At 33.2% G+C, this 25,791-nt stretch overlaps 1 protein-coding gene across 3 annotated transcripts in view; it reads left to right on the top strand.

The window, feature by feature from the left end:
* Positions 1-24,618, top strand: part of Ddx4 (DEAD-box helicase 4) — a 55,106-nt gene extending 30,488 nt beyond the window's left edge. For all 3 annotated transcript variants that reach the window (XM_027938116.2, XM_027938117.2, XM_027938114.3), the window contains 12 exons: positions 1,899-1,946; positions 2,217-2,264; positions 2,459-2,601; positions 3,221-3,373; positions 6,084-6,238; positions 9,509-9,638; positions 10,926-11,092; positions 14,362-14,507; positions 21,982-22,081; positions 23,222-23,492; positions 23,626-23,736; positions 24,538-24,618. In XM_027938116.2, coding sequence (XP_027793917.1) covers positions 1,899-1,946; positions 2,217-2,264; positions 2,459-2,601; positions 3,221-3,373; positions 6,084-6,238; positions 9,509-9,638; positions 10,926-11,092; positions 14,362-14,507; positions 21,982-22,081; positions 23,222-23,492; positions 23,626-23,736; positions 24,538-24,618 — 1,553 coding nt within the window. The remainder of the gene's footprint in view (positions 1-1,898; positions 1,947-2,216; positions 2,265-2,458; positions 2,602-3,220; positions 3,374-6,083; positions 6,239-9,508; positions 9,639-10,925; positions 11,093-14,361; positions 14,508-21,981; positions 22,082-23,221; positions 23,493-23,625; positions 23,737-24,537) is intronic.
* Positions 24,619-25,791: the final 1,173 nt, after the last annotated feature.

The following is a 25,791-nucleotide window of genomic DNA, read 5'->3' as shown; positions in this document are numbered from 1 at the left end:
TGACAAAAGTTAAAATTTTTGTAATCTAAATTTAAGTTTTGGTTTAAAGTAACTATTAATACTTCTGTACACTGTGAAGAGTATAAATTTACAAAGCCTGTACTGGAGAGTTCCTTAATATGTATTGGATATTTTCTTTCTGATTTAGCAATTCCTGATATAGGACTTAAGTACTATAGATGTGTTTATAAATACTCATACAAGGACATTCATTGAGTCTTCATTTATACTAAGTAAAAACAGAAAATCACCCAAAATTCATCAATAAATAATTGTTGAAATATAACTATAAGATAGGGTATTGTGCAGATGTTAAATATTCAGATATATTCATATATATAAATCATTATTAAAATATGCTTTTCTTATGGAATAAATATTTTATTTGGTCTAAGGGGTAGAGTTGGTGTATACAATTTCTTATGCTGAAGATTTTTTTTCAGGGTATAGTTATGTAAATGTCATATAAAAATAAAAATGGTTTTCAGATTAATAAATCAATAAAACTTGTTTAATGTATTGAAAGATTATCAGTAGTCATTATTAGTCTGAGAGCAAAGTGACCCCTCTACCAGCCTCTTGGATTCCTCAATGTAGAAAGAGATCTTCCACAAATATACCCATCTTATGTGAAGGAAAGACCTTACACAAGACTGTGGACATAAAGAAAAAGGAAATAGAGAGCTCATATGTTTGTTTTTTTTTTTTTTTAAGTCATAGCTGATTAGCTTTTGAATCTAATGCAGTCATAATACCTAAAAGTGGCACAGTAGATGAGTAGTTAACTAAAAATCAGGAAGGTCACTTACAGAAAAGAATTAATAAGCCTGACTGCTCTTTAAAATCCATCAATTTGTGAAACTGTCTTGCTTACAAGGTTGGTTTTTGGCACATGTTGATTAATTAGGGTTCTTCAGAGAGACAGAACCAACAAGAGATGGATGTATGGATGAGAATTTATTAGGGGGATTGGTTCTTGTGATTATTGGAAATAGAGAAGTGGCCACCTCCAAGCTGATAATGTGACTCAGTCCAAGTCAAAAAGCCTCAGAATTTGGGTGGGGGGCTTCTGATGCAAATCCTGGAGCCCAAAGGCTGGAGAACCTAGACTTCTGATAACTAGGGGTAGAAGAAGGGTGGCCATATTTAGCCTTTCCTTTGCTTTTTTGTTCTTTCTGGGCCCTCTGCAAATTGGATGGTGCCTGACCACTTTGGCTGAACGGAGAATCTTTCTCTGTGTCACTTATTTAGATGCCAGTTTATTCTAGAAACACTGTTATAGTCATACCCAGAAACAGCACAAGGTAGCATAGTCTCATCTGTATAAAATCACGATCTTTTTTTAAATATATTTTTTAGTTGTCATTGGAACTTTATTTATATGCAGTATTGAGAATGAACCCAGTGCCTCACACATGCTAGGCAAGCACTCTACCACTGAGGTACAACCCCAGCCCCTAAAATCAGCATCTTGAATACTAAGAAAACATAAAATGTATAATGTGCTTTATTACTGAACCCCAATATTTTATTTCACTTTTTTGTTGTTATTATTACTGGGGATTGAACTCAAGGGCACTCGGCCACTGAGCCACATCCCCCAGCCCTATTTTGTATTTTATTTAGAGACAGGGTCTTATGAGTTGCTTAGCACCTTGCTTTTGATGAGGTGGCTTTGAACTTGTGATCCTCCTGCCTCAGCCTTCGGAGCTGCTGGTATTACAGGCATGTGCTTAATATTTTATTTCTCTTAATTGTCTCTAGTGATATTTGTGAGAAGGGGCTTTATAGATACCTGTTCATTTTCAGAATTTGTCCTTTTTGTGGACAAGCACTGAAAGTAAAGATGCACATAGCTTTCCATCTTGACCAGTTGTCACTATTAATTTCTTTAACAGGTGGTTACAAAGGTTTAAATGAAGAAGTAATAACAGGCTCTGGAAAGAGTAAGTGTTATTTTAGATAAAGTATTTGATTTTAGGGCTGGGTGATGTGGCTCAAGCGGTAGCGCACTCGCCTGGCATGCATGCAGCCCGTGTTTGATCCTCAGCACCACATATAAACAAAGCTGTTGTGTCCGCCAAGAACTAAAAAATAAATATTAAAAAAATTCTCTCTCTCTCTCTTTAAAAAAAAGTATTTGATTTTATAGTGAGATTTCTTTTATCTCCAAGTTTTTAAAAGTATTTCTCTCTCTTTTTATTTGATCCCTTAAGATTCTTGGAAGTCAGAAGCTGAAGGAGGAGAAAGTGGTGACATTCAAGGTATATTGATATTTGTGTGATCTGTACAAATGTAAAATGTTTAAAAGAGTCAAATTTTTAAAATTCTAACAGTGGAAACTTTAGTGATAAGCAGTATGAAGTTCTACAGTTTTTGAACTTGATTTTTATCTGTTTCCTTTAATTTTTTTCTTTTAGTCTGTATAATATAAATTGCGTTTTATTTGAATTTCTAGGCCCAAAAGTGACCTACATACCCCCTCCTCCACCAGAAGATGAGGATTCCATCTTTGCACATTATCAGACAGGCATAAACTTTGACAAATATGATACAATTCTTGTAGAAGTGTCTGGACATGATGCACCACCAGCAATTCTGGTAAGTGTATTGTTTCTGTATTCTTATGTAGCAAACTTTGATTTAGAATTATGTGTTATATTTATTAAATTGATAATACAAAAATTCACTTTTAGTTTTTAATGTCTTTGGAAATTTAGAACCATGTCTATCATCTTCAGTAGAATTAATTGCTATGTCAAAACAGAGTGACATGGAAATTTTAAAAATTTCCATATCAGAATGGGAATTTTTAAAAATTTGCTAAAAAGGATACTTTTTCTAGAGATTCAATATTTTTGCATACTAAGTGTGTAGAGAAGTTTATCTTAGAGGAGTGAGTTTTTTTTTTAAAAAGACAGTTGGGGACGCCTCTATGTTCTATTAATTGTAGTAATGAGCCCTTGTTACTGATTAGTTTTTCATATCACACAGGTTTTTAAGGGAGCAGAAAAAGTTTTTAGAACCACTGTTTTGGGGTAAAGCTTCTAATACTATTCAGTAATAATAAATAGGTCCTGAATGTTTACTTTTGAGTGGGGACATATTGTTAACTTTAGTATTAAAAGTGGAATTAATAAAAATGGAAAACTGCTTCAATATGTTTATGAATGACATATGTATGATATGGATTAATTCATTGCTTCTTTTTTCTTTTTAGACTTTTGAAGAAGCTAATCTTTGTCAGACATTGAATAACAACATTGCTAAAGCTGGTTATACTAAACTAACTCCTGTGCAAAAATATAGTATTCCTATTATACTGGCAGGACGAGATTTGATGGCTTGTGCTCAGACAGGGTCTGGGAAGACTGTAAGTCATTATCCCAAATGTGTTTTGCCCTTTATCCAAACTTTATTTTTTTTTTTTTTGAACTTTGGTTCTTCTGAAATAGCTTGAATCTCTTTTGTTCAATAGAAGTTTTATAGGTAATTTTAGTGAACTATCATAAATATTCATGTTTTCATTTCTGATTTCTGGTTTTATATACTTCTAAAGGAGTTTTGAATTATTTCTAAGGTAGTGTTGCATTTCATGGGTGCTTAATCTATTTCTAAGTGTGTTCAACTCATTCTGGTGCTTACCAGTATCTAAAACAAAAGGATTGAAGGTGAAGGCACCAGAGGTATAAAGCATTGTGAGAGACAGAAAATAATTTGTGATATCTGATATAATCTTGGAGTCAAAAGATAAAGAATGAGATGGTGAGCATTTTTTCATGTACTTGTTGATTGATTGTATGTCCTCCTCTGAGAAGTGTCTGTTCAGGTCCTTGGCCCATTTGTTGATTGGGTTATTTGTTATTGTTTAATTTTTTGAGTTCTTTGTATACTCTGGATATTAGGGCTCTATCTGAAGTGTGAGGAGTGAAAATTTGTTCCCAGGATGTAGGCTCCTTATTTACCTCTTTTATTATTTCTCTTGCTGAGAAAAAACTTTTTAGTTTGAGTAAGTCCCATTTGTTGATTCTAGTTATTAACTCTTGTGCTATGGGCGTCCTATTAAGGAATTTGGAGCCCGACCCCACAATATGTAGATCAGAGCCAACTTTTTCTTCTATTAGATGCAGAGTCTCTGATTTGATATCAAGCTCTTTGATCCATTTTGAGTTAACTTTTGTGCATGGCGAGAGAAAGGGATTCAGTTTCATTTTGTTGCATATGGATTTCCAGTTTTCCCAGCACCATTTGTTGAAGATGCTATCCTTCCTCCATTGCATGTTTTTAAATGCTCACCATCTCTAGCAGTCAGAGAAATGCAAATCAAAACCACCCTAAGATACCATCTCACTCCAGTAAGATTAGCAGCCATTATGAAGTCAAACAACAAGAAATGCTGGCGAGGATGTGGGGAAAGGGGTACTCTTGTACATTGCTGGTGGGACTGCAAATTGGTGCGGCCAATTTGGAAAGCAGTATGGAGATTCCTGGGAAAGCTGGGAATGGAACCACCATTTGACCCAGCTATTGCCCTTCTCGGACTATTCCCTGAAGACCTTAAAAGAGCGTACTACAGGGATACTGCCACATCGATGTTCATAGCAGCACAATTCACAATAGCTAGACTGTGGAACCAACCCAGATGCCCTTCATTAGATGAATGGATAAAAAAAAAATGTGGCATTTATACACAATGGAGTATTACACAGCACTAAAAAATGTCAAAATCATGGAATTTGCAGGGAAATGGATGGCATTAGAGCAGATTATGCTAAGTGAAGCTAGCCAATCCCTAAAAAACAAATGCCAAATGTCTTCTTTGATATAATGAGAGCAACTAAGAACAGAGCAGGGAGGAAGAGCAAGAAGAAAAGATTAACATTAAACAGAGACATGAGGTGGGAGGGAAAGGGAGAGAAAAGGGAAATTGCATGGAAATGGAAGGAGACCCTCATTGTTATACAAAATTATATATAAGAGGTTGTGAGGGGAAAGAGAAAAAAAACAAGGGAGAGAATTAAATTACAGCAGATGGGATAGAGAGAGAAGATGGGAGGGGAGGGGAGGGGGGCGGATAGTAGAGGATAGGAAAGGTAGCAGAATACAACAGTTACTAATATGGCATTAAGTAAAAATGTGGATGTGTAACCGATGTGATTCTGCAATCTGTATACGGGGTAAAAATGGGAGTTCATAACCCACTTGAATCTAAAGTATAAAATATGATATGTCAAGAGCTTTGTAATGTTTTGAACAACCAATAAAAAAAAAAGAATCACTAATAAACAGAGAAAAAAAAGAATGAGAAACAACTATATGCATTGTACTTGGTCCACAGTATAAATGACCTCAGGTCATTTCTAAAAGAAATAAGATGAGATCAGTTGATTTTAGGATTACTCTGGAAAGTTTATTTGTTAAATTGGGTGTCATGAGATGAGACTATTATTTCCAGGATTATAGAGTCCTGGTTCATACCATTTTAGTCTTAATCAGTCTCCACATCAGAATGGAAGGGAATATAGAAGCATTGTATAACATAGCAACTGATGAGTGACTTAAACATGGCTTTGGAGGTAGATTTTAGTCTTATTTGCTTATATGAGAAACTATAACACAAAATTTCTCTTGTCCAGTGTAACTTTTCAGTAGGGTAATGTATGTAGTGATCCAAATGATAATTTTCAAATTTTTGCTCTGCCTGTGGACCTCCTGATAATTTTTTGCTTCCCCCAAAGGAGTAATAACTGTTAGAATAACTGTTAAATGCAAGAATTTGGCATCAAATTATACCCTTTATAAGTAAATTAATGTTGATCTGTGTACATATGGGTATGCTTATTTTCTTAAAAGATTGAAAAATATTTTGATGTGATGATTAATTTTATCAAATATTTTATGTTGTATAATATGAGCCTGGAGACCTAAATGTTAACTGGTTGACATTGTTGTCATTTCTCATCCCTAATTTAACAGCAAGATGGAAGAATAATCTTAATGGCTACAAGGGCATGAGGAATAGCTTTTTGTAGGGACAAAAGTGATGCACTATAAGTTTATAAATTAGGCAATTTAACTTCTAGGCAGCTTTTCTCTTGCCCATTTTGGCTCATATGATGCGTGATGGAATAACTGCCAGTCGTTTTAAAGAACTGCAGGAACCAGAGTGTATTATTGTAGCACCAACTCGAGAATTGATCAACCAGATTTATTTGGAAGCCAGAAAATTTTCTTTTGGGTAAGTATAATCCACAATGTCATTCAAAAAATAATTTTACTTAGAATTTTTTCTCACTGTTGGAAGGAATTCAGTAATAGCATTCTCATGCAATTTTTAGCATCACTTGATTGAAGTATATTTTTTATAATTTTACTTATGAAATTCTTATTTTTTAAAAGAAACATAACTATTTAAAATTAGTAATAGATGCAGGAAATAAGAAAATAGTGAAAATATTGGTCTATTATGGTAGCTTTTAATGCATATTTAAAAATAAACTTGGTGAATAATTATTCTTTTATAATTCCATAATGTGGAAAACTACTTTTGGATTATTAGACCTATTTTTTAATGATTTTTAAATTTTCATATGTATACATTTTAATTATTTTGAAGCATTTAGTTTCTTTTTAACTTGGGGCTATTTTAAGTAAAATCATGACAAATATCTTGCTATATAAAGTTTTTTTATTTTAAGTAAAAAAAATTTTTTTAATGAGATGAAGTCTTTCTATGTTTTCTATGAACTTGCGCCTTAGCCTCCCAAGTAGCTGGGGCTACGGTCGTGTATCACTATATCCAACTATTTTTTCTGTTTTAAGTATCTCTGTGAAATAGATTTACATCTATTTTAATACAATATAGTGTGAACTTACTTTAAAGCTTGCACTAATGTACACTTCTAAGAAGTATATGAGAGTCCAATTTCACTATACCCTTTGCCAATATTTATTATTGTATTATCTATTGCTGCCTAACAAGTTACTTTAAAAAAAATAGTTTTTTTAGGGGCATATTGGAGATTGGACTCAGGCACTTGACCACTGAGCCACATCCCCAGCCCTATTTGGTATTTTATTTAGACATAGGGTTTCAGAGTTGCTTAGCACTTCACCGTTGCTGAGGCTGGCTTTGAACTTGTGATCCTCCTGCTTCAGCCTCCCCAGCTACTGGGATTACAGGCATGTGCCACCATGCCGGGCAAAATATAGTTCTTAAAACAATAAACATTTACTATGTCACAGCTTCTTAGGGGTTAAGAATTGAGCTTTGCTGCTTCTGGTTTGGAATCTTTTTTTGAGATTGCAGGCAGGGTGTCAGCCAGGAATCCAGAGACTTGACTGGACTATTTCCATAAGGCTACTTCATTTTCTTTAGGAATGGCAGCTGGCTTCTCCTGGATTGAGAGATTAACAAGAGAACAAGGAGGAGGCTGCAGTGGTTTCATGGAACAGTCTCAGGAGCCTCACACATGTCATTATGTTGTCATCTATTATAAGGAGCATGACACCAAGCCTCAGGACTGGTTATATAATTTACCAGAACCAATACAAATGAAAGGGCATGGCATTTTGTTCTCTAGTTATTACACATTTCAAAATAATAACAGCAGAACATTAAACCAAGCACAGAGCTCTTTTGAATTTGGGAACCAAGCACAGGGCTCTTTTGAGTTTGGGATCTTTTGTGACTACATTGGTTGCACACCCATGATGCCAACCTTACTCATACTTAAGGGATCAGGAAGGAATTTTGAAGAATTTGTGTATGTATTAAAACTATTATAGGTATCTTCATTTTTTTCCATTTATTTGATTATTCTCAGATTGAAAAATTTTTAAAAATGTTTAATATTTTTTTTCTTTGTGAATTATCCATTATGTACAGGTTATCTATTGGAAAGAACATTTTTCTTTAGTTTTTTTTTTAGAGCTTTCTATATAGAAATCATTAGTCTTTTATTTTGTATAAGTTTTATTTTAAATGAGAAAAGAAAATAGTGATCATTAAAATCACTTTAATTTGAAACTTGATAATCTTTTGGAAAAAGCTGATGTAGCTGCATACAGTGTGGTGCATGCCTGTAATTCTAATGGCTCGGGAGGCTGAATGAAACAGGAGGATCACAAGTTGAGGGCCAGTCTAGGCAACTGAGGAGGCCCTAAGCAACTTAGTGAGAGCCTGTCTCAAAATAAAAACCCAAAGGACTGGAGATGTAGCTTAGTGGCACCCCTGGGTTAAATCTCTAGTACAGGAGGGGAGTGGGGGGAGGTTGATGTAGATTGCTTATACTAGTGTTTGTTTCTTTCTAATCTTCAAGTACTCTGTTACTTTAGGGCTCTTAAGTAAAAGAAGATAAATATTTTTAAAAAAATATAAACTCGGTAAATTTGGATAATATTTGTATGTAAAAATTATATTTTATATGGATATTTATTACCATGTATGATAAAAGAATGAAAACTATCTGAATGTCCTTTAGTAGAGTACTGGCTTAATTATAGTAAATGTAAAATGATAATGGTAATAAGTTATTGATTACTTAGCATTTTTTAGAAGTGTTTTGTATGTGTTTAACTCATTTAGTCCTCACAATAATGAATAACAAAGCAAATAGCAGAGTTTACTTAATAAAAGATAATTTTTTCCTATATTCTCAATCCCTGGTTCTTTGACTTGTCTTGTTCAGTTACTTTTATAAGTTTCATATGAATTACTGCCCAAACAGTCAGTGCATGTGTTTGTACTTTGATCTTCCTCTCCATAAATAGTAGCATATTAAACTGTTGCCATCTGAGTTGTTTCTTTAACACAATGTATATTTGAGATAATTCTTAATCTAAAACTATAGCCCTTTTAAAGAATGCACTATTTCTTTGTCTTTATAGACACTTAATTTTCAGTCTTTTGATACTACAAATAATGGTGGCAGTGAATATCATTGTACATTCATCTCTACCTATTTGTGGGAACATATCTGTACAGTTAATTTCTAGATTCGGATTTAGTGGGCCAAAGGACAAATTTTCAAACTTTAATAGAGACTAAAATTGTAAGAGGTTGTGTTAATTTACCATCAGTGCTGGTACCTAGGCTAACATGGTATTACCATACCTAAGGGAAAATGTTGTGTTAGTAGTCATTCATTTTCCTTTTCAAAATAATGTTGGAACTGTTAGAAAATGTTTCAAACTTATCTGTAGTTTTATGAATCATTTGTTAATGTCTTTGGATTGTTGAGGTGTTTTTTTTTTTTTTGTGAGAGTATGTTTAGGGAACAGAGTAATAGTGTTTTTCATTATTTTAATGAGCCCTTTGTCAGATAAGTTGCAAATTTTTTTTTCTGTTTGTCATTTATTTTCAACTTCTTCCTGGGCAGAATTTAAAAATTTTAAGGTCATTGAGTATATTCTTTTATCATTCATGGAAGTTGATTAACATGTTATTAGAAACAAACATCTAATTTTCAAATAACTAGAAAGTGACATTTGGTTTTCTTGTCTCTAGCACTTGTGTAAGAGCTGTTGTTATATATGGGGGAACCCAGTTGGGGCATTCAATTCGACAAATTGTACAAGGCTGTAATGTACTATGTGCTACTCCTGGAAGACTGATGGATATCATAGGTAAAGAAAAGGTAGGTGAGGTCTGGGGTTGTGGCTCAGTGGTAGAGCACTGGGTTCAATTCTTAGCGTGTGCATACACACACACACACACACACACACACACACACATAAATAAATAAAATAAAGGTCAATTAATAACTAAAAAAGAAAAGGTAGGCCTTAGAAGGATAACAAAGTTGTGAAACTTCTAGCATTTTTTAGGGAAAGGAAAGTAAATGGAAGATATATTTACTAGAGCACTGTTTATATGTTAAGCTCCACTAGATTCTTTGAATGTAATCTCATATAGTTCTCAAAATAATCTTAACAGGGTATTTTTCAGTTTATGCTTGGGTAAACAAACTCAGTAAAATTAGATAATTTATTTTAGATCCCTCAGCTGTAATAAGTGATAGTTAGGGTTGGAATATGGGTCTGATTCCAGAATCCATATCTTATAAACCTTAGTGGGAGAAAAATGTAAGAAACAGTTTTATCTAGTTTAATATATAGTTTAATGAGATAGTTTTTCTCCTGGGAAAAAACCCTTTGTGGCCTCAATCATTTTGTTTCCTGTTGAAGGATGTGTGCATATTAACCAGGATTATTTCTAAAATTCAAGAAGAGGTTTTAGGGCTATATACTCACTTAGGAATTCATATACCAAATTATTGCCTCTCAATCAACACTTTAAATTCACTTTAATGAACCTTAATTTTTTTAAGTTCTACTCAAAAGGGGTTACTTAAAACTTATCTTTCTGCATAAAAGCATCTTTTGTTGGATTCATAAAGGTATCCAGAGAAAATCCACCTTAGATCCTCATTGTCTTCATAGTAGTACTTGTATTTTTGCAGATATATTCTATTTATACCAATAAATGTTGTTCTTGTTATGCAAAGATAAGAGAAGTTTCCAACTTGTTCCTGAGTGATTAGAGAAGGGAGAATTTATTAAGGATCTTAAAGGGATTAGAAAAAGATTGGCAGTTAGAAGATATTTATATATGTTGTGTTAGACTTTTATTACATTAAGGAGTCTTTATTAGATAATTCGGTCTACATCTGTGCTGTCCAGTACAAGTAATCATTAAGCCACATTTGACTATTTGCATTTTTAAATGATTAAAATTCAGTCTTGCAGTCACAATAGTCATGTTTCAGTTGCTTAATAGCTATATATAGCTAGTGGCTAACATGTTAATACAGATAATAGAACTTTCAAGTAATTGTAGAAAGTCCTCTTATTGATAGAGATGTTTTGGTTTAATATAAACTACTATGAATTTTCTGTTCTTACCCTTGAAAATATCCTTAAAGATTGGCCTCAAACAAGTCAAGTATTTAGTTTTGGATGAAGCTGATCGCATGTTGGATATGGGTTTTGGACCAGAAATGAAGAAGTTAATTTCTTGCCCAGGAATGCCATCAAAGGAACAACGTCAAACCCTTTTATTTAGTGCAACTTTTCCAGAAGAAATTCAAAGGTAAGTTTTTTTTTTTTTGTTTTCTGAGTCTTCCATTACTTTACAGATTCTTTAAAGAATTTGTATATACACAGATATCCTATGGAAATAGAAACAATGTGAATACCATTTTTAGAGATTTGTCTTTAAGATTTTACACAGGTAGTTTAAAAAGTAAATGTATTCCTAGAAAGTTTCCTACATTTTTTTCATTGTTACTTACCTTTATTCCTGATTTTGCTTTAGAATCATATTCTATTGAATGTATGGAGGGTGTGTGTGTGAGAGAGTGTGTGTGTGTGATATTGTTGCTGCTGCTACTGCATAGCACCTAGATAGGATTTAATGAGTTCTTAGTAAATGAAGTTATTCTTATTGTACTTTATTTTCAATCTAAATGGAATTGGGCCTTTGGACATTTCAGACATGAGTTATTGATAGTGTTTGAGAATTATGCTATATACCATGTGGTCTGATGACTTCAGAGATTAGGGTGACACATTCCTGCTAGGATGGCAACTCTTCTTACCAGCTACGAGTTCGTCTCTTGCTTGGCACAGGGAACCTGAAGTATCCAGGCAAAAGCAGGAGGACCCTTGCTGTTTTCTCTAGGAACTATTCTCTTTGGGAACCAAGAGCTGTATTCCTGCAGAACCTTGATTAGAAAGAAGGATAGGAAAAAAAAAAAAGAAAGAAGGATGGAAAGCACAGATTTCTTACGTGGATCATTGTGGGAATGATGATAGATCTTGCTTGCATAACTTGGTTCCTAGACTCAAGCCACATGAAGATCTTTGGTTCAGAGGTTACTGTGTCCTGTTGGATGATGCCCTCTCTTAAAAAAAAAAATTCTTTCAAGATCACCAGTGAGCTGTTCTTTCTAGATAATTTCAATGTTTTCTCAGCCTGGCAGCTTCTAGGTGGTGCAGCATATAATATGACCTGTGGATCCTAATGTTATAGGCCTGCTTCTTCTTTCCTGTAAAGTTGGCCATCTGATCTGAGAGAATGTTATATGGGATCCCATGCTAGTGTATCAAATACTCCACAAGCCTTTGGATAGTCATGCTTAACTATTTGTTTTACTTATTACATGATAAAAAAAAATCTGCATGTAAAATTAGAAAGCTTAAAAAATCTAAATCATAAAGCTCTGGGTCAGTTGGCAGGATTTTGTTTCTTAGTGACACATAAAATAATTTCTTAATGATGGAATTGTATCTTACATCTGAAATAGGGTATCTGATTCCTACCATCAGCTTATAATATTAAGTAGATTGTTGTCTACCTAATTACCAGATAATATTCCTGCTGCTGCTTTTTAAATTTCCTGTAAAATAGGAAAGTATTAGGTTATTGGCTACCCACAATGACTAATGTGTACTACTTGTTGATATTTTATGAGCCATATTTGATTATTATCCCTGATAAACATAAGATTCCTTGACTTTGAGTATATTCTTTGTTTTCTGAGTCTTCCATTACTTTACTGTCTTTTCTTAAATGTTACTGGTTCCCCATTATTCTGCCTAAGATCTTTTTCTCATTTGAATATTCTCTGAACCCTTGTAGTATCCATTCTCTTGGCTTCTACTTCTAACTGTAACTCTCAAGAGCTATTCCCAATATCCATGATCTCTATTCTGAGCTCCAGACTTTAAGATTTAACTCTTTGAAAGTGATTTTTCTCTCACATGAATTGCTAGTTAACTCGTGTTGATGTTCAAAGTTGAACCTATTTTTTTCTTCAACTCCATCTTTCCAGTTTTCTTTATTGGGATTGATGGCATCTTGATCCTTTGAAGCCCTAATCCTTTAAATTATGGTAATTTCCTCCTCACCTTCTTTTAACTCTGTCCTTCAAAATATTCACTTGATAGTTCTCTAAAATTGTTCAAGTCTGTTAGTTTCCTTTTTATTTCCCACCTTAATTTAGGTCTTTCTCAGTTCCACATTCTTGCTTACTGCTTCATTAGGTCAAGTTTCAAAGACTTTTTAATGAGTCTTCTAAATAGTGCTTGCTTCATTCATTTCCTGCCAGTACATCTTGTGAAAAACACTTTGTATACATTTCTTGAAATTAATTGAGTGTTCAGTAAATGTTAACTATTCTAATGTTGAATTATAATGATTTTTAATACATTTATTCTACTTGATGCAAGCACCTCAGAGACAAACATCATTATATTCATCTGTGTGTTCCTAATACTTTCTACTATGTATACCTGCTGTAGGGCACTCAGTAAATGTTTTAGTAAATGAAAGAATTATGGACAAAGAATTTCAAATGGTTTTTAAGGTTTTGTGCCTGCATGAGAGTGGTGCTTGACTCTTAAAGGAGGCACATCAAAAAGAAGTTTTGCTTTTGTGATAAGAGAGCAGGTAAGAAGAAAGAAGAGGCAATGGTTTATTAAGATTCCGGATATGCTGAGTTTGAGCTATATTCATGGCATTCTAGGAGACATCTAGAAAGTAAGGAACTTCTATATAGAAGAGAAGAGAACTGAAGATAAACTTGGGCTTTCCCATTTATTTCTAAAAACTCAAGTTTTCTAATTGGCAGTGCCCCTATACCAGCCATATGTATGGATGATTCAAAACAGACCTCAGTTTTCTGTTAATAGTGAATTACTGTGTGTCAGGATATTGATCTGCTCAATCTTTGGAGCAGGCTCACAGTCTAGTCCTGCCCAGCCCCTATGCCTCTTACCTCATCATATTTTTTTTTCCTGCTCAACTGTGCAATACAAATTTTATCATTTTCTGTGTGTGTGTGTGTGTAGTAACATAAAAAGCACTGATCTGTGATCTGGTTTGCTCATACTCATTTATTTGAAGCAGAGTAGTTTAACAGGTAATATTATCAGAAAACAATTCCTAGCAATGATGTACATAAGAAATAACAAGGGAAGACTATCTTAATCTAACATTTTTAATTTTCAGTTTTCAATTATAAAATTTCTGCTTGTTAAAGTATGTTTTAGTTCTCACTTTTAATTTTTCTGTACACATTTTATGTAGTTTTATATGGACTACTTACAAATCCATTGGAAATTATTGTATCCATAATTTGATACAAACTTATTTGCTAGTAATTATGTATTTTTGCAAAATCTTAACATTGTGTCCTGATCTTTGAAAATAGTACTTGGATGACATAAAAAGCCACCTTATCACTGTTATCATCTGCTATTTAGTAAATATGGAAGTAACACTTTCAGGACTTCAGCAAATATGAGCATGAATGGAGGAATATAAGTAAGCTAAGGAATAATCTTTTGTCTTTCAAGGTTGGCTGGGGAGTTTTTAAAGTCGAATTATTTGTTTGTTGCTGTTGGACAAGTGGGTGGAGCATGTAGAGATGTTCAGCAGACCATTCTCCAAGTTGGCCAGTACTCAAAAAGAGAAAAACTTGTCGAAATTCTACGAAACATAGGTATCTTACGTTGATATTTTTTGTTATGATATTAATTTTAAAAAAATGACTAATTTTTAAAAATCATTATAATGTTTGGCATAACTTCTAGTAAGTATATTTCCTCTTCCTCTAAAACTCTTTTGTAAAAGATTTTATGATTCAGTTTTCTGTGTAAATTACATCAAAATATAGTCCTTTTTTCTCTAGAGGTTTAATATAGGAAGGATTCGAAATTTAGTTGAATAGTAGTTTACTAAAAACTATTACATAAGAAAAAAGTATGTATATTTGACTTAGAAAACTAGAATGGCCTAGTATAGTAACACATTCTTATGTCACTCTGTTACTCCATCAAAAACAAACTCCTCTGTTTTTGTGGTTCTGGTTCTCATTTCCTAGGGCCTCCAATATTCATAGATTCAAAGAAATTCAAAGGTGAAGGGGCTTGAGATGTAGTTCTATCCTTTGCAATACCTATGAGAAATATTTTTCTCTATCCCCCTTGCCAAAATATTTTCAGTTTCAAAGAGTGTAGTTTTTTGGTTTGAGAAGGATTTGAGACTGGAAATAATTTCCCATGTGGTCATTTTGGTATCTTCGTGTTACCACCTCACAGGCTAGAAGGCAGTCTACTTATGTTCTGTACTTTTTACCCCCATTCACAATCCCCCATTTTGGTAATGCTGTTTCAGTTTGCATGTCAGTATATTTTTATTTATATAACTTATCTTCTTTTCTTCTCTTTTCAGTTAATTTTGAGTAGGATTGATGAGAAAGCAGGAAGTCAGTTTTTTTTTTTTTTTGTAGATGGACACAATACCTTTATTTATTTTATTTTTATGTGATGCTGAGGATCAAACCTAGTGCCTCACCTGTGCTAGTCAAGCACTCTACCACTGAGCTACAACTCCAGTCCCTGAAATCAGTTCTAATAAAGAGCATAAAGAAAAAAAAAGGAAAGGTCATTTTGAAAGCATTTAAGGCTACTTGTCTTCGGATGACTAGGAGACTTTTATTTTAAAAAAAAGAAAAAAGAAAAGAAAGAAAAAGAAGAAAAAAAAACTTCCTAAACCAAATACTTGCGTATGAATGAATGAATTCATGAAGTGTTTCATAGTATATACTAAAAGTGTGGGTGTTAGTCAGCTTTCTGTCACAACTAGAGGAAATCAATTTAAAGAAGTGAAGATTTATTTTGCTTCACAGTTTCAGATGTTTCAGTCTGTAGTCAGCTGGTTCCTTTGCTTCTGGGCCTATGGTGAGGCAGAATATCATGGTGGAAGGGCATGGTGAAACAAAACTGTTTATTTTATGGCAGCTAAGAAGCAGAGAGAAAAAGGGACAAGGGACAAGATATAGTCCCCAAGGTCCACTCCTTTCAAATAAGTCCAGCCTCCTTCAGTTTCTGCTATGTCTTAGTAGCTGTTTAGTTATGAATCCCATCAGTGGATTAATCCATTGATGAAAGCAGAGCCATCATGATCCAGTTTCTCAAAAACTCCATCTCTGATGCTGCATTGGTTTGGGGGTCAATCCAGATCCAAACTATAACAGCACATAAAAGTAAAAATTATAGCTGTGAACCATGTTCTGATTGTTTTACATGTGTGAACTCATTAATTTTCAGAATGACTTTATGAGGTAGGTTTTGTCATTATCCCCATTTTAGGGATGAGGAAACTGAAAAGTAAGGAAGCTTAGTAAGAGTTTATGAATTTGAGTTGGGTAGAGTATTGATCAAAAGTGAGATCAGATACTGTTTTAAAATGTTTCATTTTAGTTTACAAAAGCTGAGTCTACTAAATTGCTGTGTGATACAGCTAGCTTAAGAAAAAAAGACTTCTGGATTTATCAAGAAAACAAAACATTAAAATAATATTAATAGTATTTCAAACAAATGACTTCAGTAAGATTTCCTTTATTAAACTCATTCAGTCCTTATGTAATTCTGTTCCATTGACTGTTAGAAATGTACTTTCATGATTCCTTTTCTGAACTACTGCTAGAAACCTTATTTAGTCCAGTGATATGGCCTGAAAATTGTCAAAGCAGTGTTAATTTAGAATCTTCTACATAAGACACTATTCTTTAAAATATCAGTAATTTGAAGGGTACAGTCCTTTTTAACAAGGCTTGGAGACCTTTAAGATCCAGGGTCTAATCTGTAGCTTATAGCACCATCTCTGGGCAAGCATCAAGACAAAGCAAAAACCATGGACGACAGACTTTTAATGACTGGTAATTTGTGGCTGAGAATTGTTAAATATGGAAATTCTGTTGTGGGTTCTTAATAAGAATAATGCAACTAAAGCCTGGTGCAGTGACACATATCTGTAATCCCAGTGGCTCCAGAGGCTGAGGCAGGAGGATTTTGAGTTCAAAACCAGCCTCAGCAACTTAGTGAGGTCTTAAGCAAGTCGGTGAGACCCTGTTTCTAAATAAAATACAAAAAAGGGCTGGGGATATGGCTCAGTGGCTAAGCAACCCTGGTGGTTCAATCCCTAGTACAAAAAAAATGCAAATGATTAATTTGTTTTTTTATATAAAATGCAAAATAAAGATAATAAAGCTTTTCTAAAAACTTAGACAAAATGTCTCTGATGATGATGATTAAGTGTATTTTCAAAGAAGTAAATCAGGCTGGAAGATGGCTCAGTGGTAGAGTACTAGAGCTCTGCCTAGCATGTGCAAGGCCTCAAGTTTATTGTGCAATACTGCAAAAAATCATTAATGAAAATGATTAGACATAATTTTTATGACCAGAATAGATTCAGTTAACTGTAGGGTTCAGACATTTGTTTTCTTAAAATTCCATGTGTAAGCCTAATCTACATTCTTAGTTGAGAACATTGGCCTAGAAGATGATAAATTCAAATTAGGAAAGAAGTTTGTAGATAAATAAATATTTTGAATAATAAGTGAAATTGTGAATGTCATTACTGTATTGTTGTATCAGGACTCTTAACAAATATAGGAAAACTTCATAGAATTATTTGCTAAGAGTTTTGATGAGTGATTTCTTCTGAAGGTTAAAAACATATTAAGGACAGTGAGGGAATTTACAAATTTCTAGGGAATTCCTGTGAAGTATATACTTTTGAAATAAACATTTTACTTATACTCTTTAGAGAAGCTTTGTGTCTCTTCTGATTTGGCAACTCTTATCACACAACTCATACAATAGTAATGTATCAGATGTATAATTATTTCAAGCACTCCTTCTTTTATAAGGTGAAATAATAAGTCTTTTGCATGGGCTTTCAGAAATTTTAAAGGTAGATTTATTTTTTATAAATTTACATTCTGCTCTTAAAAAAGAGTTTTCAGAGAAGAGTTGAACATTCAATTAGTGTAGGATCCATGGGTGTTTGAGAAACAATTTTTGGCTACCAGTTTAATTGAAATGACAATAAGGCATTTAGAAATATACATAGAAGTTAACAACATGGTTGTAAAGAACCCGAACTATTTCATAAGTAGGGGTCTTTTCCTCTCTTTAATCAAAAGACATAATAAAGTCAACAATCTCTACTGTCTAGGCTGATTACAAGGAAAGTAAAGAATAACCTTTCATATTATAAGGGGATAAACAATAAATCAAAGAAGTAATTCCATCCAAATTGAATGAATTTTGCTAAATTTTTATCATTTCATAGCTCTTTTTAGACTCAAGTATTATAAATCAAAACAAATAAAATTCAGTTTCCAAATTTTCTCTTTTATTGTACTTTTTAGTATTCTAGAATGTAACACTTTAGAACAAAGCAAGTCTTCCCTAGGTTTCCTAAGATCCTTTAAAGGGGTCTGCAAGATAAAAATAATTTTCATAGTTATACTAAAAATTATTTAACATTCAGTGTGTTCAAATAAATATTTAAACTTTTCCTTGGATTTTATTTTTAATATGGTAAATACCAAGCATTGTAACTCATATAATAAAAACTCTTTGGGATTCTCAAGAATGTTTTATGAGTTAAACATTAAACATGGAGACATAGACCAAAATGTTTGATAGTTACCACTTTAGGAAAAACACTTATAAAAAATATTTTTTAGTTGTAGTTGGACACAATACCTTTATTTTATTTATTTATTTGTATGTGGTGCTAAGGATCGAACCCAGGGCTTCACATGTGCTAGGCAAGCGCTCTACCGCTGAACCCATAACCCTAGTCTTAGGAAAAACACTTTTTCCCCCCCGTTAAAAAAAAAAAAAAAAAAAAAAGCACACAGTTTATATTTTTCTGTCACTATTATTTCTAGTACAGCTCTGACCACTTATATTTTTAACCAAAATATTATCTATTTTACCCTGGGGACAGGGTGCAATATTGAGAGATATCAGATGTCATATGTAAGCATGTCTCTTAAGTTACCTCAAAATTTTGAAAATCATCTTCAAAATGATGTTTTTCAAAATGTAAATACTGTTGAATATTGAATGCAAATTTACATGTTTAGGCTTCTTTTTGGGGGGTGGATGATACTGGAAATTAAACCCAGTGGTGTTCTACCTCAGCCTTTTTAAAAATTTTGAGACAAGGTCTCTCTAAGTTTCCCAGGCTGACCTCAAACCTGTGATCCTTTTGTGTTAGCTTCCTGAGTAGCTGGTATTAGAGGCACCACTGTACCCAACTTACATGTTTATATTTCTAAACATTATGGAGGAGTAATTTTAGTTTGACTGGTAGACCTGTATATGAAAGGAAAATCAAATTCAAATAGAGTAAGATGTTTGTTTGATACTTAATATGGTTTAACAGGAGGAAAAAAATAGTGTTTTTTAAAACCCAAGTTATTAAAATAGTCTTATTTATTAAAGGGTTATGTCAACGTGTATTCTTTAATGTTTTTTGATTTAGGACTAGGGATATGGCTTGGTGGTAGAGCACTTGTCTATCATGCTTAAGGCCGTGGGTTCAATTCCAAGCACTGCCCCCCTCCAAAAAAGTGTGTGTGTGTGTGTATGTATGTATGTATGTATATGTATATATAGTGTTTAAATATCTAATATTTTCCATAATAAGTTTTTTTTCAAAAGTTTAATACAATTAGTGTATTACAAGTTCTTTATTTTCTGGGAATATTAATATTCTTTATTTTCTGGTAACATTTTTTTTATTTCATTCATATCTATAAACCAATCAAAATGGAGCTTCTTTGAGACTTTATAATTTATTACTTAAGTTATTAATACTATTATAGGATATTGAGATGATTTCAAAGTGATATAAAGCCCTTTTGAATTACAAATACATAAAGTACTTATAGCTTTAGTTTTACTACTTCAGTCATATGTCAAGAATTAACATAGAAATACAAAAAAATTATAATCTAGCTTGCCAAAGTGAGAATAATTTTTAGATTTTTAATTGCTATACCTCACAATAGACAACTAAAGAAGTAGACTTACAAAATGGGTCTTCTGTATTTTTCACCTCACAGAAAATAGTTAGAGATCACCAGATGGTCTCATAAAACTATGTAATCATTGCTGCCACTAATGGAAAATAGCTTATTGTCTAAACTAGAACAAATACAAAATTAGTAGAGAGGAAAAAACTAGAGAAATGGAGTCATCAGAGTTTTATTTATTTTATTTATTGCCATTTGAGATTGACAGTGGGAAGCAAGAAAGGTGATAACCAGGTATTAGGGTGCATACCAGTGCTATATGTACCTGGCTCTGTCATGTGAATTGGTTTGGCACTAAGCATCTTGTGGGATGACCTCCAAAACTATTGAAAGATAATTTTTGATAAAACATAAAAATGTTAAACAAATATAAAATAACTGTGTCTCAAAGATTTAACTTACTACTGTGGGAACAAGTTGCCTTTTTCATTTGTCTGCTTGGTTGTTTAATAGGTATCTGAGTATTAGCCTCCAAACCTTTTTTTTTTTTTTTTTTTTTTTTAAATAACTTGCACTCTTGTCACATCACTTAAATGTTAGTTCCATTCTTCCAGTTGTTCAGGCACAAATTCTTGGAATCATCCTTGATTTATCTTTTTTTTTCTATTTTTTAAATTATTATTTTTTATTCTAATTTGTTATGTGACAGCAGAATACATTACAATTCATATTACATGTGTAGAGCACAAATTTTCATATCTCTAGTTGTATACAAAGTAGAGTCATACCATTTGTGTCTTCATACACGTACTTAGGATAATGATGTGCATCTCATTCCACTATCTTTCCTACCCCTGAGTCCCCCCTTCCACTCCCACCTCTTTGCCCTATCTAGAGTTTGTCTAATCCTCCCATGCTCCTTACACCCCAACCCCATTATGAATCAACATCCTTATCTTGATTTATTTCTTTAATTACACATCTAATCTGTTATCAAAATCCTGTTGGTTCTACTGTCAAAATATATCTAGAACCCATTAACTTCTCAGTTAAAAGTGTTACTTCTGCTCAAAACCCAGCGGCTTCCTTTCTCAGAGTAAAAATGTTCTTTCATTGGCCTTCAAGGCCCTTGTATGATGGCCTCCATTACCTCTCTTGAGGTTATCTCTTAGTTTCCTTTGGGCACCCTAAGCCACGTTTTGTCCATTAGTATTCCTTACATATACTAGGCATACTTCTGTCTCATTGCCTTTGCCTAGAATGGGCAGGCCATATGAGGGTCTCTTTTGTTTTGTTTTGAGCCTGAGAACACTATTTCAGAGCCTTTTATACCTGTTCTCCCCTCTACCATGTAATGCTCTTTCCTCAGGTATTTGCATAGTTCACCAATCTTTATGTCTTTACTCAGATATCACCTAATAACTCTATCTGAAGTAATCTCTGCATCTTGATTCTGGTGATTCTTTTCAAGATTTAACATGTTTTGCCTCCCCCTAGTAAGAGCAGGAGCTTTATTTCTGTATTACTAACACTTAGAATAGTGATAAGCATCTAATTGGCACTAACTGTTGAATAAATGAGTGAATGCAGTGAGCTGATGGGGGAAATGAGAGGGAGAGGGTATGAGCAACAATAAATTCTTCCTTCCATTAAAGGTATTAATTATCATCTTCTCAACATATAGGGATATTGACTATGTGGAAAATCTGCCCCATACTTGAATTTCTATCAGTTAAATACTTTAAGCTAACAAGTAAATATTTATTAATGAGTTAAGATCTGGGGAAAGGCTGTCATTTAACTTTTTAAATATATGAGATATTTTGGGAAAATGGACAGAGGCAAATTTGAAACTACTAGAAGTTGTCAGGAAGTTATTAGTCCCTAAATCTGTATTTCCTGAGTTGGCCTGGGAAGAGAAAAGGCAAGGTAATTTTTTAAATCCCTAAACTGGGAGAACTTGTCTTTTTGACATTCATCCATTCAAGAAACATTTGACTCCTCTCAAGTACCAGACCTGGCTCTGGGTGCTGGTACTTTGGGTTGATGAAACAAAAGTTTCCTGTTCAAACATGCACCTTTTTTTCTTGTTTTTAATTTTGTAGTTTGAATGTTAATAATTTTGTTATTTTTATAGGTGATGAAAGAACTATGGTTTTTGTTGAAACCAAGAAGAAAGCAGATTTTATTGCAACTTTTCTTTGTCAAGAAAAAATATCAACTACAAGTATTCATGGGTGAGTAATATGATTTCCTAGGAGGAGATGCACTTCTGTTTGAGCAAATTAGTATATATGCAGGCATGGGTCATACAACAATAGTTTGGTCTATGACAGACTGCACGTGTGACAGTGGTTCCTTAAGATTATATTGCCTTGTGGTATTGTTGTCATCTTAGTTTGTGTAAGTGCGCTTTATGATGTTTGTATAATGCCAAAATAGCCTAATGACACATTCTTGGAATATGTCCCCATTGTCAAGTGATGCAAGACTCAAACTAAGACGACGTAATTGGAATTAATAGGTTTGGAATTCAGAATTGTCTTAAGATATACACTGTTATCCCCCATTTATTTCCCCTCGGTGCACAGGAAAGTGTGGTATACCCAAGAGGGCTAAATTATTCTTCTTCATCTCCATTCTTAGTTTTCTTAGGAACTAACTGGTGGGAATGAGCAGGTAAAAGGTCTGCCTTAGGTTCCTCATCATGAGGAGTGAGAACTTCTCAAGAGATTTCATTTAAAGATCTCTTGGTCTTATGTCTACATTTTTCCTTTGCTAAATCTTTCTGGTTTCAGGTTTTCTTTTGTTTTAATTGGAGTGCTTAAAAATGTCATATCATGGGCTGGGGATAGAATTCACTGAGTGGTAAGCACTTGGTGAGGATGTGGGAGGCCTAGTACCATCAATCCCTAGTACCATAAAAAAAAAAAAAAAAGTCATATCACCACAACCTTATTGATGTTTTACTAATAGATCTAAAGTATTAATCACTGAATATGTACAAATCTGAAATTATAGTTTAATTTTTTAGTTTATTGAGCAAGCATTCTAACCAAGTAGTTGCATCAATTTTTAGCAGAACTAGAAAGCATAGAGATTATTACTAGGTATGATTTGACTTTTGTCATACTTGAGCTTGTATTCTGGCCCTGTGTATTAGCTGTTACCCCCATCAGCAAATGGAATAATTGTTCCAATTCAAGGTATTATTGTGAGGAGAAAATAAAATTGGTGGATTGAAAGGAATTAGTATAATACCTTCCTATGTAGGAAGAATACATTAAATGCTGGCATTTTAATTATTTTTAAAAAATTATATGTTGAATTTTATTTTCTTAAAAGCTGTACTAATACAAGCTTCCTTTTCTTTCAAGTGATCGGGAACAGAGAGAGAGAGAGCAAGCTCTTGGAGATTTTCGCTGTGGAAAGTGCCCTGTTCTTGTTGCTACTTCAGTAGCTGCCAGAGGGCTTGATATTGAAAATGTTCAACATGTTATCAATTTTGATCTTCCTTCTACCATTGATGAATATGTTCATCGAATTGGGCGCACTGGGCGTTGTGGGAATACTGGCAGAGCTATTTCTTTTTTTGATCCTGAGTCAGATAATCATTTAGCACAGCCTCTAGTGAAAGTACTGTCAGATGTAAGTTTTAAAATTATAAAACTGAATGGAAAATGTTCTTATTTTATTTTTGAGATATTTTATGCATATGTACAAAAAAGTAGACTTCACCAATCTTTGAGACTTTATGTTGCATATAATATTTTTTTTAAAGGCTCAACAGGATGTACCTGCATGGTTGGAAGAAATTGCCTTTAGTACATATGTTCCTGGCTTCAGTGGTAGTACAAGAGGAAATGTATTTGCATCAGTTGATACTAGAAAGGTTAGTTAAAGGGAATAATTCAGAAATTGGCTTATAGTTGCTCTTTGAAAATATGCTTGCTATTATTAAGTGAATATAATCAGTAATTGATCTAAACCATTATTTTCATGCCTAAGTGGCAGCAACTTTGTTTCTTTAAAAGTTTATGTACATACATATTTTGGGTTTTAAAGGTGAAGAATTAACTTTCTCAGTTAAAATTCTAATTTCCTCCATTCCACAGTTTGCTGACATTTTAAATTGTAATTTGGGATTTCCTGAACTTTCTACAGAATTCTTTAATTTCAGAATTTTGAGTACATTATTAAGAAAAAATGCTGGAGCCATGAGGCTGCATGCCTTTCTGATAGGTCAGTTTTTATGCGGCTTACCTGTATACAAAAAATATGAACATACAAATTAAATATTTGTTGATTTGTTAAAGTGTAACACAGGAAGTTTTTCCACTTGCCAAAACCTAGTGACTTAAAAAATTGTCTGGTTGAATTATTCTGTGTAGTTCAGACTTCTGTAACAGTTAAATATAGACCTTTTTGTCCAATAAGAGTGAATGGGGCTGGGGTTGTGGCTCAGTGGTAGAGCACTTGCCTAGCATGGGTTTGATTCTCAGCACTACATATAAATAAATAAAACAACATTGATTGGCAACTAAAAACTAATATTTAAAAAAAAAGAGTGAATGAATTCTTTAATTTGGGGCAGATAAGCTGGAAATCTTGAGTCCCTGCCCTCAGTCTGGGTAATATAACTTTAAAACTGTCATAATTTAATATTTCTTTCCTTTTTTTAAAGAATTACCAGGCCAAGAGCACTCTGAATGCAGCAGGGTTTTCGTCTTCTTCACAAGCTCCCAATCCAGTAGATGATGAGTCATGGGATTAAAACTAAAAAACATGCTTCAATTCTGTGGTATGGTTTTGATGCACAGAAGAAAATAGTTTTGATTTTTAAATTTTTAACAGAAGTGTGAAACTGACATTTTTGTATTTCCTATCCTTCTGTTCTCATTCCCACCCTTAAAAAAATCCTTATTGACCAGTTGTGTGAAATGCTTAAAGTTACAGCATTGCAGTTACTGATACAAATGGTGTTAACTGGAAATATTAAAGCATTCTAAATGTCTTGCTTATTTCTAATATATTCTTTGGGGTTTAGACATGTTTTATGTCTAAGTGCTAAGTCTTACTATAGTGTGTATTGCTCCTTCAAGACAAGCAATAGAATATGATGCACTTCTGTTTAAAAAAAAATTATTGAGTCTCATTTCTGCTTGAGCCTTTAAAGCAATAGCATGTCACTATAATGTGATAACATGATTTTCATGAAACAAAAAGTGGAAGACTGAAGCCTTTCCGGGTGATTTTGATTTTAGATCAGCTGTGTGATGCAAATGGTTAGTTTGCAATGTGAAGTCTATACTCAGTGGCATAACAAATGTTTGTTTTTATAATATACAGACTTTCCTTGGAGAAACACATTTTCCCTTAAGTTTTCCAATAGCACTTTAAATTTTTCTTTGTTACATGCCACAGTTCTCAACTTTTATATTTTGAAATTTTGTTTTATTGCATCTGTGAAACCAGTGCAGTGAACAAAAAAACCTTACAAGAGTTGGGCATGGTAGTGCACATCTGTAATTCCAGCTACTAAAGGAGGCTGAGGCAGGAGAATCACGAGTTCGAGCCATTCTAGGCAACATAGTGAGACCCCCTCAAAAAAAAAAAAAGCTTATACAAATTAATGTATAAAATGCATTAATATACAAATGTAATGATAATCAGTCTTAGAACTCAAACCCAGTTAACAAAAACAATACTGTTTACTTTTGTCATAATTTTTGATTCATTTTTATAATTAATGAGTGAAAGAACCCTCTTTTTCATTCACCATTATATATTTTGAACTTTATATGCCTAGAGTATAAGTTCTTAATAAGTTAAATGAATGAACCCTAAACATTAAGATATAAAACAAGTGAGGTGTAAATATTGAGACAGAATGATCAGATTTAAGTGTTATTAATCTAAACACAATCCAAAGTGACATTCCCAATGT

The sequence above is a fragment of the Marmota flaviventris genome, chromosome 5 (genome assembly GCF_047511675.1).
Source record: "Marmota flaviventris isolate mMarFla1 chromosome 5, mMarFla1.hap1, whole genome shotgun sequence".
In the NCBI taxonomy this organism is placed as follows: Eukaryota; Metazoa; Chordata; class Mammalia; order Rodentia; family Sciuridae; genus Marmota; species Marmota flaviventris.
The sequence above is the reverse complement of the archived record's forward strand: the minus strand, read 5'-3'. Positions and strand labels throughout refer to the sequence as shown.